Genomic DNA, 14,240 nt, shown 5'->3' with positions numbered 1-14,240 from the left:
ATCTGTGTCTGGGACCCGGCTACTATTTGAGCAAGGCTACTATTTTTGCAGGGTCACTATTTATTAAATGACGGAAAGATGTACGGCTACTATTTGCACACAGCTATTGAATTATGTTTCCAGAATCAAGCTCAAATTAAATTTTAATAACAGCACCAATTTCTCTCCTAGAATCGCAGTCTATGACAATTCTGTTGTTTAAACCTGCTCTTAATCAATTTCTTCGATGAGTCGAATCTCGTGTTTACTTCGATTTTTTGTATTTAGTTGCGATTAAATTGAATTATAATTGAATTAATTAAATGACCTGGCTAGGATATGTGTGGTTAAGTTGATGCACGGCTATAATTCGAATAAGGCTACTATTTGGGTAGGGCTACTATTTGGGTAGGGCTACTATTTGAGCAGGGCTACTATTTGGGCAAGGTCACTATTTATAAAATTATGAAAAAAGGCAGGGCTACTATTTGAGCACGGCTACTATTTGAGCAACGGCTACTATTTGAGTTTTTACGGTAAATATGTACATACGTACGTACGTGCTGATGTAACGTGATTTTTTAGTATAGTTTTACGAACGGAACGGTACGAAGTAATAACGAATTCCCTTAGTGTGTAACATTTAACTTCATACATAACTTAATTTTTAATTTTGTAATTTTTTGCAATTTTTTGTAATTTTTCAAGAATTTTTTTTATTTTTCCGGTCTCTGTGGGGGGCTCAAGCCCCCCTAGCCCCCCCCCTTGGCTACGCCGCTGATTCCTTATCAAAGGTCTTCTTCAGTCTACGACGAGCTTAGAATTCATGCACATTTTAATGTTCAGTTGGTAATTAATAAATATGCACATGCTGTAGACCATTACTTCATAATATTGACTTCTATAAATATGGCAAATCTGCATCCTAATTTGTGTCATTCCAAGTTTCACTGTCAAATGTGACCCATCACTGTAAAACTTTGTGTACACATTTGTCATTTCATAATAGAACTAAAGATGCGTCGATTTGCCTTATTTCTTACATTGCTGCTACTCGTATCCCTAAACTTGTCGCATGGGCAACGGAACAACAGTGTCGCTCATGGACGAAACCGAGTTATCGCGACCCAGCTAAATTCCATTTTTCAAAGACCCCCGTCCCCATCGTTCCAAATGCCTACGTTTCCAGGGACGCCAGGGTTTGATCCTGACCGTTCCACAACTACCCGACCCATGGCCGCCCAATGTCCAGCACTACCACCACAGCAAATACCTATGCCTCCACCAGTACAGCAGCCAAATTGCGTATCACGTCGTGAATCCGCATACTACTCCTCAGAAATAGACGCTTTCGTGACATCGATACACAACGAAACGAGGCGATTAGGTGTATCATTTATGGATCCGTTTGCTTCCGAATTACAAACTGAGTTTAGAAACATTCCGTCCAAAATTTCAGAAAAAATATTAAGTAATATATTTAAAATTAAATTTGGAACCATATTTATTATTAATTTTACTAAACCAAATTTGTTTTGGATTCTAAGAACTGACCAAGCATAAGTTTAGCAGTGAGAATTCCGAGTGGTCCTCGAGTGACGAAAGTGAGGAAAATTCGAGAAGTTTTGACAATTACGAAGGTCAATCTCCTCCTCAAAACGAAGAAGACGATAATGAATCATGCAAACTCATCACAATTTCGAACATGCTTCGGACACATCCAGGAATGAATTATAAGTTTTGGCTGAAAGGATTCTACTATATTGTTCTTACGAGACCAGAACTAAGGAACAGTTTGGACTCTGACAAGCTGAATACGTTGAGCGGTTTTTTCATTGCGCCAAGCACGTCGGCTCAGATGCCGCCGCCGGTATGAATTTTGACAAAATGCTAAATTATTGTATAAAATTTTTTAAAGTTTGGAGTGTTTTTAAGTCGAATCACTAATAGGCTAAAAAGTTCCGCATAAAATTAAATATTATTATTTATTTTAGCAAGCATGTCCGGCACCACCTCCACTTCAACCAGGTTTTGAATTTCCAAGCATGACCTGCACCGGTCAGCAAGGTTACACCACGTCGAAGGAGGAAAACAACCTCTGGTATTTTAGAGAAGATCTGGGTCTCAACTTGTACCACGCGGCGTGGCATTTGTTACACCCCTACGCAAAAGAGTGCAGTGGAGGAGGGACGTCATGTCACGCAGATCGGCGTGGTGAATTATTTTATAAATTTCATAGAAACCTTCTGGCCAGGTATAATTTAATTAAGGAGTAATTAAGGATTTTTTGTACAATGGTCTAATTTTTTGCAAGGTATGACACCGAGCGAATGACGCATGGTCTTCCACCTGTTAAGCCACTCCACTTAGGAAACGGTGCAGAAATTAATCCCGGTTACAGCCCAAATTATGAGACCTTTATGGATCGAATGTCCGGATCTGTTCTTCCTGTGAGATACAAAACGTTGAAAATTAGTAAAAATTAACACACTACGTACAACAATTCATTTTGTAACATAAATTTTTAGAATGCACTTTCATCAAGAGAGAAACCCGAATTTTTGCCTTTGCTAAATCAGATAGAAATAGTAGCCAGAACTGTTGAAAGTTATGATAAGGCTCGGACAAGATCCGGCCGAAATTCCGTTGACGAACTGGGAAATCTTATCGAGTCTTCATCGCTAAGCCCGAACCAAGCAAGTTTTGGGCAGATTCACAACCAAGGACACGTAATTCTTGGAGCGATTGGGTTAACGGTATTAAAAATTAAAATTTTTTCTATAATTTCGTATTTAGAAATTCAAGATTAATACATTTTTATTTGATAGACTTCTAGCCTCAGGACAGTCATTGCACATACGGAAACTGCCTTGCGAGACCCAATATTTTACCAGTGGCATCGCTATGTTGATTCCCTATTTCAAAAACATAAAAGCAAACTCGCTCCGTACCAATTGAATGGGGTAAGTTTTCTGAAATTCGTAATAAATCGGATTTGCATGGTTAAATATGCAGATCGATATTGCATATTATTCCTCAGGGGGATTTCCCATTAGCGTGGAATTTAGTAAATGTCGACGCATTATCTGTCAACACCCCAACAACAAGTGGGACCCCTATTCCAGTCAATACCTTAAACACATTTTGGAAGGAGCGGACTTATCATGTAGCTCCCAACAATCCGTACGCACAGTGCAGAAAGCATTTGGACCATGACGATTTCACTTTCAACCTGAAATTGGTGGGTACACATACAATTACTAAAATTGAAAAATTAAAACATTTCCATACTCATAATTAATACCTATAAAATTTCAGACAAATAATTACGCGTCGGGTATGACGAGCACCGTCCGGATATTCATTGCGCCCAGAAATGACCACAACGGAAAAACGTTGTCCCTTGAAAAGCAGCGTGATTTCGTCTTTATTTTAGACATTTTTAACCAATATCGTAAGTCTCAAAATGCTCAAAATGAAATCTTTGAAATATATTACACTTTGAAACTTGACACTTTTTTTGCGTGCATACGTTAGTTCGTCCCGGAGAAAACGTGATAACGCGAAAATCAGCCTGGCTCTCGACCGCAGGCCCTCGATGGGACGACAAAGACTTGTGGCGAAACCGGGGCAGTGATTCCCCATTTTTCTGCGGATGTGGACATCCTCACAATTTGCTTCTGCCGAAAGGAAAAGATTGCCATGGCGGGGAAGAATTTGATTTAATCGTGCTGGTTACGGACAGTGGGAAGTATCCGTTCACCTATAACGAACGGTCTGACGCGCAGTGTATCAATCCTCCCGTAGTTTGTGGGATTGACGGCACGACGGATAAATATCCCGACCTCGTGCTCCCAATGGGGTATCCGTTCGATAGAAAAATTTTGAATGAATATCAAAATCACCATGTGTCTCTTTTAGCGGGAAAAATTGGTAACATGATGGTCACCAAGGTATTGATAAGTAGTGTACAGATTAATCCTAAAAGTGCAAATATTTTAATTAAATAATGCAAATTTTGACTTAAAGATCAAAATTCTCCACCACGACGTTACCGTGCCGGAAGGCAAATCTTGGCGTGATATCCGGCACGAAGATGTCTCGACAAATCCTAAATGCCAGAAACCGGAGCCTATCTCATCTACGGAAACACCGATTACGACGACACCTTCTGGGACAGGTTGCTACATACAATTTGGATAATTGAAATATATTATTAGGCTTTTCTTAAATTTGTTGTTTTATTTAAAAGATTGCTGGTACTCTTATGCTGGAATTCAGTATTGCTATACTATTCCGCCGGGCTATGACTGCGAATATTTTTATGGGCTGAAGTACTGTAAACCATCAACGACCCTGACAACAACGCCAAGGCCACCTCATGGTAAATTTCCTGAATTTTTGGATTGTAAATATTTTTGTAGCATCCTGATTTTTTAAATTTCTAGAATGTTTTATACATCAAAATATGATTCGACATTGTCATCCCCCACCAGATGGGTACACTTGCGTCCAATACGGTACTGAAAAATATTGTCGTCTTATTTCAACCACCAGTTACACAACCACTGCAGCTCCGATAGGTTCGATTAAAATTTTGTTAAAGTGATATTTAAAAAAAAAATTAAGATTACTATTCAATTCGTAGAATGTTTTTATGATCACCAAAATTTTCGACATTGTCACGATCCACCGCCGGATTACTCTTGCAGGAAAAATTATTACGGGGTCAAGTACTGTTATCCGCCGACAACTACGCCGAGACCAACTACCTCAGGTAGGTGTTAACGAAATGAGCAATTTTTTTAGGTTTAATGAATTATGTAAATGACCACTTAAATAATAATAATGACAGGATGCACTTATGATTACTATGGCGGACTGAACTGTGGTACGGGTAGTGGTGGATATAGCTATCCGACCGGAAACGGGTATTCCCAATATTCCCAGTATAACTATGGGACAGGATATGGACAAGGAACAAGAGGTGGTCATGTGCACGGGTACAGGTCAGGGGGGCATAATCATGGATAATCTGAATAGTTAATTAGACAGGAAGAATCACAACTAAATTTTGTTTTTAATTCATTATTAAAATGTCGTTGTCACTCTTTGGTGAATAAATTAAACAAGTATATTTTGTTCCCAATACGTGCCTGTTTTGCATTGACACTAATTTTGGCACATGCCAAGCGTGCATCTCTGAAAAGTGTGGAAGAATCGTTACATATTTTAAATGACATGTTAATATCCCAGCTTACCCCGCCTATCCCACAGGAAACGCCATCTGGTGCCATCTGATTCAGCGTCACATCCCAATTACATACAAGATGTTCATTTGGTGGTTCACATGGAGCACGATACTTGCACCGTACATTTTGACACAGCTCGTCAGGGGTGTGGGTATCCGAAACGTATGCGTCGGGGCGATAAACCCGGCAGAAATCGTCCAAATTTATCAAATCGCCTGGTAAGAGGGGCGACGGTGTGTGCCAGGTTGGAGACTCTTGAGAATAGAGACAGTTGGCAGTTGCAGTTCTTCAGTACAAAATAATTAAAAATAGTCTATTAGATCAAGGATTTTGAAAATTAGATGATTTTAAACTTACCCAAAAAATGTGTTCATATTTGTCCTACTACAAGTCGAAAAGTTGTACCCATTTGGACCAAATCCTCCCGCTGTGCTCATTATGTATCGGTCCGCATTTGGACACGAATCCGTACCTGACGCGGCATCACCGTCATGCGGCGCGCCCAAACTACAAAGCAAATTTTTTATTACTAATGAGACAAATTTCGTAAACACAATAAGGAATTTCGTCTCACTTATGTCCCATTTCATGCGCTAGAACCCCAATCCCGCGAAATGTTGCTCCTTCATCTCGACTTATGGAAGCCCTCACAGTTTCCTGGCATGCTCCACCTAGATAAGCAATTCCCCCAGCGTACCCCATGTTAACACCAGTTAGCAATGCTCCCAAATCGTGAAGAGGGAAGGCACTTCCATTTGTGACTAGAAATCTCGCAAAGTCGGGTAGAATACCGAAGGGGTCGTAATTTCCGTTTAATTTCCGATGGTTTTCGATGAACGGTTGATTTTCAATGTTCTACGAATTTTCGATTGTTTCATTTTAGTGTATAATTATGATTTTCATGAAATTTCTGATTTAGTTACACGTGAATTGCGTTACCTGAATTACTACAATTCCAACGAGCTTAACGGTAACGCTGGGATCCGTGCTAGTTGCATATCGGTTGTTAACGCTTCTCACAGTTATAGCGTAATATTCTATAATCCTGTTAATATCTCCTCCCAAGAGTAAAGTGAGCATATTGTCGACAACGATGAGCAATTCTACGGTAACGACAGCGTCGGTGGATCTATTTACAGCGACGGGGGGATGAGCGAGTCTGATTTCATCAGGAATTTCCACTATTTGAAAGTTTACGGTGGTTATCGTACATATTTATCCGTGCAATTGATACAATTATGTATGATCTAAACACTTACGGTAGTCAGACACCTCCTCGGACAGATTCTCATCTGCTAATTTGTGGATATTTTCATCCTCGTGATAAGAAATCATGCGATTGTTGATATGTCCAAACTGAAAGAAAAATTTACTATCGGTATAACACCCAAGACGCCTGAAGAATACTGTTTTGAAAAAATGCCACACTATTTGCAAAATATTCAAATATGCAATGAAACATACCAATTTCGCCTGCCCGTTTACTTTGGTCAATCTGACAACGGCATTTGAGTCCGGATCAATATGAATTTGGTCGTCAAGTTGAGAAATTATTTCCTTCGATGGTGTTCCATCAAGCAGAATAGTTTCACCTAATTCACTTCGGGTTGACAAAATGACCTTGAAGTTATCATGGAAAATTGGGGTATCTAAATATGCAAGAAATCTTGTAATGGTTAGGATTTGTGTCGATTTACATTATGTAAATTACATATGATGAAACATGTACAAGTAGGATACCCGGTTTTCGAAGGTTTAATTGGATTTCGCCTTCGTTAGATGAAATGACGATGCGTACAAATTCAGATTTTGGGGCGGAATACGCCCCAGTAAGAAACACCATGACGATCAGGGTCCGTAGTAATTCCATCGTTTATTTTAGAGATAATTGTACGATAAACATGGTTATTTGGTCGCAAATTATCCGTTTTTATACGGGATTGAAACCTTTGATTGACATAATCTCTATTTATAACATAATCAATCATTGTAATCTCTTCAAAATAAAGTTCCCATAATTGGATATTTCCTAAAATTTCGTCCAAATTCCCGGACCAAGTATTTACTATACATAGATGCAGGGACGTGAAAATGGAAAATTGATTGGTTTAATGTTCACAGCTATGTTCACAGCTATAACTTGTGTATATGGATTTGTCAATAATAATTGATAAGCCGTAGCACAGCAAGTAATCAACAGATTGTTTGATATGCAACGAATTTCCACAATTGTTGTAAAAGCTGGGAATTCAGTGAGTTTACGTATGTATCCAGGAAATATCCCGGGCTGTGAATTTTAGAAGGATTATGTGAACCAATAATTGTTCAAATATGTCACAATGCCGTAGAATTAAGGGATAATTTGTTTTCAAATCAGCTTCTTATAAACGTCTCTGAAATACATAAATCATCTAGATTACTACTCATATCGAGTTTTTGTCAATACACTAAAATTTATTCTGCAGCTGAACATTTGATAAAGATCGATGTTTGTCTGATGATGAATAACTTCCAATGGAATAAACGCTATACTTTAATTAAATTTAAAAATGGTTCACACGTGTCACATTCCACATACTTAACAACTAAATTAGAACGCGTACAATTTAAGGTATACTTATTTATAATGTAAATATTTTAACAAGTTTCTAATCAGTTTGTCATATAATCAAATTTGTCGATCATCACTTTCACAAATTTAGTTCTTTATATAATATTACATGCCAAGCCATCATTAGCGCAGTTATGAATGTACTTTCGAGGTGGGTCGTATTTAGGATTACCAATAATTACCATTGCCATCAGATTTTCCCATACTCTTTGAGAGGAAGATCGTCCCAAAACTTCCAACTGTTCTCGAACCGTTCATCAGTCACAGTCATTCTTGGATACTCGTCAAGTTGCAAGTATTCCTGACGCTGTCCAGCTTTCAATGGGGTCCATTCAACAGGATTTCTACCCCACAAGTTACTCGGTGCTCTAGTTACAAAATTAAATATGATGTAAGAAAATCCTACAAGATTACAAAACATAAACACAAATGTTAACTTTTACCCATCTCTAGCGAAAGTTGTCCAGAGGGAGACAAAATAACGGGAAAAATAAAATCCGTTGCTATCTTCAGTAATTTTCGGCATGAAAGTGTCCAGTGGTGGTTTGGGGTAAAAGAGGTACTGGAGTTCTTCAGAATGTTCGGGAAATCGTGTAGGGGGATCTTGATAGTATATAGAAAATAAAAATGAGCATTTACTAATAGTACACATACAATTTAGCAGGACGGTCATTAAAGCCTGTCTGCCTTTGAAGGGTAATATCATAGTTAAATTAAACCAGCAAAATGGTTGCTTATATTGGACTCATGCTGCTCGCCAAATTATGACGCTTCCATTTTTCGAATTTACTTGTACATATGTACATATTTAGAAAATTTACAAGATATTAGTCATAGTTAAAGCCCGTTAATTTTTAAGCCAATGCATATGCATTATTGATCCAAGATTAAACGAAATACCTATTCATCTTGAAAGAATATGTGTATACACGTGTAAATGTGCATATACACGTGTAACTATAAATATATGCAAATATGTATCTAAAATAATGTTGCATGCACGGGTCTATGTCAAATATGTTCATAATCTCATGAAAACTTAGGGTAGATTGATGTAAATACACCTCCATGCCTAATTTCAGCCCGTTAAATACGACCGTCACGAAAATCAATTGCGGCTTAATTTTAGTTTGTTTTTTGGATTTCGAAGTCAAATCAGGAAGAAAAAACAACTCCTTATTGTGTCATAACCTATCAAACCAAACTCAATACCTGAAGAACTCAGTTCCAACTTGTCCACATCTGCGACCAGCTCTTTCTTCGTGTAATTGTAGGCATACACGGTGCTATAATTTGCATAGGCTGCAGCATACTTTCGCGTACAGTGAACAATTGATCTTTCCGAGAATAACCGTTCTAAATCGTCAACGTTGTGGGCATCCAGTTGTTCAGAACGATTAAAATAATATTGTTGCAACAATTTTGTAATGAGGGATGGATCCTCGGCCGTTTCATAGTATAGCAATGATGTTGAGAGTCGTAAAGACAAGTTCGAATTGAGGCGCTGAATTCTGGCAGGTGTTAGAAGCACTGAAAAGAAATGCATAAATGATTCACTAACAATGCAAAAATTTTTAATTGAATGCAGATTTCTTTCGAGCCGCTCAGACTTTTTAACCAAAAATTCATTACCGAGATTTATTATTTAGTTTGCCATTTGTGCAGATGGGCAAAATTTGTGATTTTGGAATTTACGAAAATGCTCTGGCTCTGAGAACGAGAGCAGAGAGATAAAAATGACTGATGTTTTTAAATGGTGCAACGTTTTTGTGAGTTTTGCGACTTTTCGCAAGTTTTTTCAGCTCAGATTTCATAGAATTATGCACCAATTTCAAGTCAAACATATATAATTATGTTGCAATAAGTCCAATAAAATCTACACTGGCCATTGTTCACTCGCATTTAACATTGTGCAAGTTTAAATTTATATACAGGCCTAAATTAACGTACAGGCCTCCACCATTCCCTTGGTTTCATGGGATGTCATTCCAATTATGACTGGAATTTTGATGAAGTGTCCACTTTGTAAAATACTCCAAGGATCTTTTGTGATAAAAGTGAGTCCATCATTTGGACGATACGTCTCTAACGTTGGGCCCATATGGATTACGGTGTCAGGATTGAATCCCTATTTACAACAAGCGTATGGGAAATGGACCAAGGGCTGACGTAATTACTTTAAAGTAAATTTTATCTCACAAATGGGCCAACAAAGTCGGTCGATTTTTCCAGTTTCTCTACATCTACGAGTTGCAAACATGCGACTAAATCCTCGTTAGTGCTTTTTGGGCACTGAAGTCTTTGACCCAGCCTTTTAGCGTATTTGATTCCTGTCCCGGCCCGAAAGACGTATGGACATGTTGCCGTCCCGCTTTGAATGATGGCACGATGGAACAACCCTAAAAACCGAGAATTCGGATGGTTAATAAATATTCATGATAAGTTTGTACTTGATAAAATTAATTTTATACCTCTCGCATTTTGGGACAACATCAACAACGATACGGCCACACCTCCAGAACTTTCTCCAAATATGGTGACCCTGATTAGATATGTACTTTCAAAGTAAATAACTGATATGTTTGTTTGGATTATATGCCTAACATTATTAAATGCTGCAACAATTTTCTTTGGCGAAATATGTGTCATTTAATGACAATTTTTGATAACGCTTGGATGTAAGTAATCGGCGTCAGGCATAAAATCTTGGTCAGGCATGCTGAGCCCGACACAGCGCTCTTAGTACGTTCCCCAACTCCCGCGACCACTGATCGAGCTACCATGCGGTTCAATAATTGTACAGAAAGGTCTTAAAACTATCGACTACGATTGGACATACCTATTTTTATCACCAGAGAAAACGTAAATATTTTGTTTCACCCATTTCAACGCAAGAATCATGTCTTTCAAGCCTTGATTGCCACGAGCAGATTTGACACGTTCAAAAATCCTATACAAATTATAAAGTTTAAATATTAGCAATTAATTACTATACATTCGTACTTTAGACGCGAAATACTGATATGCGTATCTTCACAAATATGCCAATTTTAACTTAAGGAGTTTTACCTAACGCCCCCAATCGATAATTTACGGTGACGAGGACAACGCTCTGGTCCATGAAATATTTTGCCCCGTACGAACCTCCAGTCCCGTCCACGAAGCCACCCCCGTGAAACCAAACCATGACGGGAAGAAAGATATTTGTTTCATTGTAGTCAGCGAGCCTAGAAAATGATTAAACAAATAAATATTTACGTAATTATTAAATATACTAATTCTAATTAAGTAAGTCATAAAGTTCAATATTTACATGAATTGAAGACACATCCAGTGTTAAGCAATCCTCTACTCCGTAAAATTGTCGATTGCTTAAAGCATATCGGGCACAGCCGGGTCCCGAATTTGTCGCAAACCTTGTTCCGTTCCAAGATTTGGCAGGCACTGAAATCTAAAAGTTTCCGTATTTTATGCATGCCGAAATATTTGTATATAAATCGCATGAAAATAATTTAGAATTTAGAGTCAATACATACATCGAATCTTTTTTCCACGTGGCCGTACGGAATGCCAAGGAATTGTTTAAATTTTCTGTTTTCTCTGGTAAACTCGAACGTGCCAACCAGTTTTCCAGAACTTATTTCCACACGTGGAGAGTCTGTTAGCACTTCGTCACAGATGGTAAAGTTAGACAATGAAGGAATAAGTATGAAAAATAAGACGCAAATTTGACGAGAATTAATCATTGTGTAGTATTTCGGGATATATCTTGTGTGCATCTTTGGTTGGTGACAGTTTGACTGAAAGTGAAAGAACAAAGAATGCCGATTATAGTGTCATTCGTCAGTTTTATTGTCTCGGTAATAATATGCAATCTAGTGCTTAGAAGGTGGTTTGATTAAGATGAGTCGTAGGCATAGATACATTTATATATAGACACATTACTACATATAAAGGGTGTTAATAAAGTCCGATCCCATTTTTCCTATAAAAAAGTGAAGGCTAGTATAAAAAAAACTACCCGTGATACTTACAAAAAATGTTCGACATATTTACCTTAGTATTTGGTCTTGTTACCATTTACTTTAACCATGCCCTCAACTCTTTGTTTAAGGCTCTGTGCTAATTTTTCCAATGTGTCTGTGGGAATCGAATTCCATACATCTTGAACTTTTTTTACTAGCTCTTCCCTCGTCCGGGGTTGTGGTTCTTTGTATACATTTTCCTTAAGTATGGACTACAGGTTCTCCAGGGGATTCAAATCTGGGCTGTTTCCGGGCCACACCCCCTTGCTCCAGACCGTTGAAACTTGCGTCTTGATGAGACTCAAACTCGCTTTTGCTGTATGGGCTGTAGCACCATCCTGCATGAAAACTATTTTTCTTTCATTCGGAAATATTTCCTTGTTCCCCATGCTATCGAAATAGATAGGTAATATTTTTTCCATATAATACTTTGCATTGACTGTTTGGCCTTTTGGTATGATATGTAGAGGAGTCACGCCACGTGCACAAAATCCACCCGCTACCATAACTTTAAGCCCGAATTTTGGGACTGCTCTTGATGGTACATCCGATTTGTTTTCTGTCCTGTAACGAACATTTTGTTGGTTCAATTTTGGATATAGCTCAATAATAGATTCGTCAGTCCAAAGGATGTGACTGCGCAATTCTTCACCAAGTCTTTTTTCACTCAAATGGCCACTTTTCTGAAGGAGTTCTCCAAATTTCAGACGGTCATCGATATTTTTTTGTGACATGAGAGGTTTTTTGGTTAGTTTGTAAGCTGTGTGACCCCACCTCGTAGATTTCACAAATTTTTGCACGGTCACATAGTTAATTTGCTTCTTCTTCTCTTTATAGCGTTTTGAGTCATTTAACTCCCTTGCACAATTACGTAATGAACTACCGGTTTTCTTGTAAAGTCTGTTTTTAATCATTCTCTTTGTGGTAGGTGACACCTTTCTGGGTCGCCCGGGTCGCTTTTTGTCGTGGACAAAATTTTTGTTCTTCCATTTACAAACAGTTCTGCGGCTGCAGCCCAATTTTTGCACAATTTCTGCAGGTTTAAACCCCTGCTGATGCAATGTTTGTATCTTAACTCTAAGATGCTCATGACTTACACGTTTAGTTGTTCCTCCCATGGTAAAAATTTGAAATAAATAACTTCACTGGTTCAAAAGTTCCAGCTGAATTTGTAACAACCGCGCTCCAAAAAATTCATGGGATCGGACTTTATTAACACCCTTTACATGTACATATGTATTTGTACATATATAGTGATCTGTGTACATGGATATGTGTGTGCATATTTCTGTGTATGCAGATATGTTGTAATTGATTGTAGGGTAAATACAGTATGCAGGGTATGCAGATAGTCAAAATAATAGAACTACTGAATAAAGTACTTCTTTAATTCTAATTTTCCCTAAAATCGTATACATTTGGCTATCTGTCGTTTTACGACATTCCGGTTAATCAATTAATGAAGTGTTAGTCCAATATGCACTTTCATGGACAAAAAATACTATTCACGTAAATAAAACGTATTATGTATATGTGCCAAACCCACAAATACTTAAAACACTCTGGTGAACTTGACTTTTGTATGACATGTCTAGATCTTATAAGTGTCATCTGAAGCAGAATTATATAAGTACATAAATATGCACATGTTATGGACACATGCTTTAGCATGCGTATGAATCGTGAATTCAGTAAATTCGAAATATTGCCATGTGAACTTAAGTAAAAGTCATTCAAGTTTAACCTAACCTTCTAATCCCCTTGATTTTGGTGGGTGTAATGAACTAATTTGCATACACAATTCAACCCCCAATGCATTGAATTGTCTCACAATATATTCCCAAGTATGTAAGTCGCCTTACCTCACCAGCGAGGAATAAGTTTTAATTATTTACATATGCGATATGGCGAATTAAAATATTAAACCTGTAAATATTCCTTCGCTTCTTCACGTCATATTAATAAAATCACTGTGTGAAAATGCTTAAAAAAGCGAATATTTATAAATTTAGCGTCCAAGTCCAACTTATCACCTCATTATTCATTGCCCTCCCGTTGAGATGAGGGGTAGCTTGAGGGTGAATAAACATGGTTTATTTTTTCATCTCATTGCACCTGACGGATTACGATTTCTTTTGTAAAGAAAGAATTGAATGAACGAATTGGTAGTAGTAACCATATCAACTAATTATGTACGTGTAGATATGTATGTAGATGCGGTGCCCGGCTGTGAAATTTCAAAGGTGGTGGAATGTATAGAAATAAATGGGATACAATTAAGGGTTTTTTATCTAATCTCTCCAACGCACAGGCATTTCATCCTGTCGGTGCTGGTAAGTAATGGGACAGGCAATTGTTGCCATTGCATTGCGT

At 37.8% G+C, this 14,240-nt stretch overlaps 3 protein-coding genes across 3 annotated transcripts; 1 reads left to right on the top strand and 2 right to left on the bottom strand.

Moving 5' to 3' along the window:
- The first annotated feature begins 896 nt into the window (after positions 1-896).
- Positions 897-5,130, top strand: LOC110857523. The gene is made up of 14 exons (XM_022106112.2): positions 897-1,450; positions 1,527-1,849; positions 1,974-2,233; positions 2,294-2,429; positions 2,508-2,735; positions 2,808-2,942; positions 3,020-3,220; positions 3,298-3,433; positions 3,517-3,932; positions 4,009-4,159; positions 4,232-4,363; positions 4,428-4,562; positions 4,628-4,756; positions 4,835-5,130. Exons 1-14 carry the CDS (start codon positions 997-999, stop codon positions 5,011-5,013), a joined length of 3,015 nt encoding a protein of 1,004 aa, XP_021961804.1. The 5' UTR covers positions 897-996; the 3' UTR covers positions 5,014-5,130.
- Positions 5,131-5,151: 21 nt separating this feature from the next.
- LOC110857812 (zinc metalloproteinase-disintegrin-like batroxstatin-2) lies at positions 5,152-7,074 on the bottom strand. Its single transcript, XM_022106422.1, has 8 exons — positions 6,972-7,074; positions 6,696-6,880; positions 6,491-6,587; positions 6,171-6,412; positions 5,806-6,086; positions 5,589-5,738; positions 5,241-5,517; positions 5,152-5,181 (listed from the first exon to the last, which is right to left on the bottom strand). Exons 1-8 carry the CDS (start codon positions 7,072-7,074, stop codon positions 5,152-5,154), a joined length of 1,365 nt encoding a protein of 454 aa, XP_021962114.1.
- Positions 7,075-7,751: 677 nt separating this feature from the next.
- Positions 7,752-11,793, bottom strand: LOC118438311 (carboxylesterase 5A-like). The gene is given in 11 exon segments (XM_035858274.1): positions 7,752-8,210; positions 8,286-8,445; positions 9,055-9,372; positions 9,793-9,970; positions 10,042-10,241; positions 10,314-10,384; positions 10,682-10,778; positions 10,781-10,792; positions 10,912-11,069; positions 11,156-11,293; positions 11,379-11,793. Coding segments are annotated over 10 exon segments (1,389 nt in total). The 5' UTR covers positions 11,173-11,293; positions 11,379-11,793; the 3' UTR covers positions 7,752-8,032.
- Positions 11,794-14,240: the final 2,447 nt, after the last annotated feature.

This window comes from Folsomia candida, unplaced genomic scaffold (assembly GCF_002217175.1).
Source record: "Folsomia candida strain VU population unplaced genomic scaffold, ASM221717v1 Fcan01_Sc019, whole genome shotgun sequence".
NCBI lineage: Eukaryota > Metazoa > Arthropoda > Collembola > Entomobryomorpha > Isotomidae > Folsomia > Folsomia candida.
The sequence above is the reverse complement of the archived record's forward strand: the minus strand, read 5'-3'. Positions and strand labels throughout refer to the sequence as shown.

Excerpts from the sequence above, each read along its gene's own strand:
- LOC110857523 (XM_022106112.2), top strand. The coding sequence starts at position 997 with ATGCGTCGATTTGCCTTATTTCTTACATTGCTGCTACTCGTATCCCTA. Across the intron at positions 1,850-1,973 it reads CGGCTCAGATGCCGCCGCCG|CAAGCATGTCCGGCACCACC; the intron begins GTATGAATTTTG and ends TATTTATTTTAG. Across the intron at positions 4,160-4,231 it reads GACGACACCTTCTGGGACAG|ATTGCTGGTACTCTTATGCT; the intron begins GTTGCTACATAC and ends TTTATTTAAAAG.
- LOC110857812 (XM_022106422.1), bottom strand. The coding sequence starts at position 7,074 with ATGGTGTTTCTTACTGGGGCGTATTCCGCCCCAAAATCTGAATTTGTA. Across the intron at positions 6,588-6,695 it reads TAAACGGGCAGGCGAAATTG|TTTGGACATATCAACAATCG; the intron begins GTATGTTTCATT and ends TTTTTCTTTCAG. Across the intron at positions 5,518-5,588 it reads AATATGAACACATTTTTTGG|AACTGCAACTGCCAACTGTC; the intron begins GTAAGTTTAAAA and ends TTTGTACTGAAG.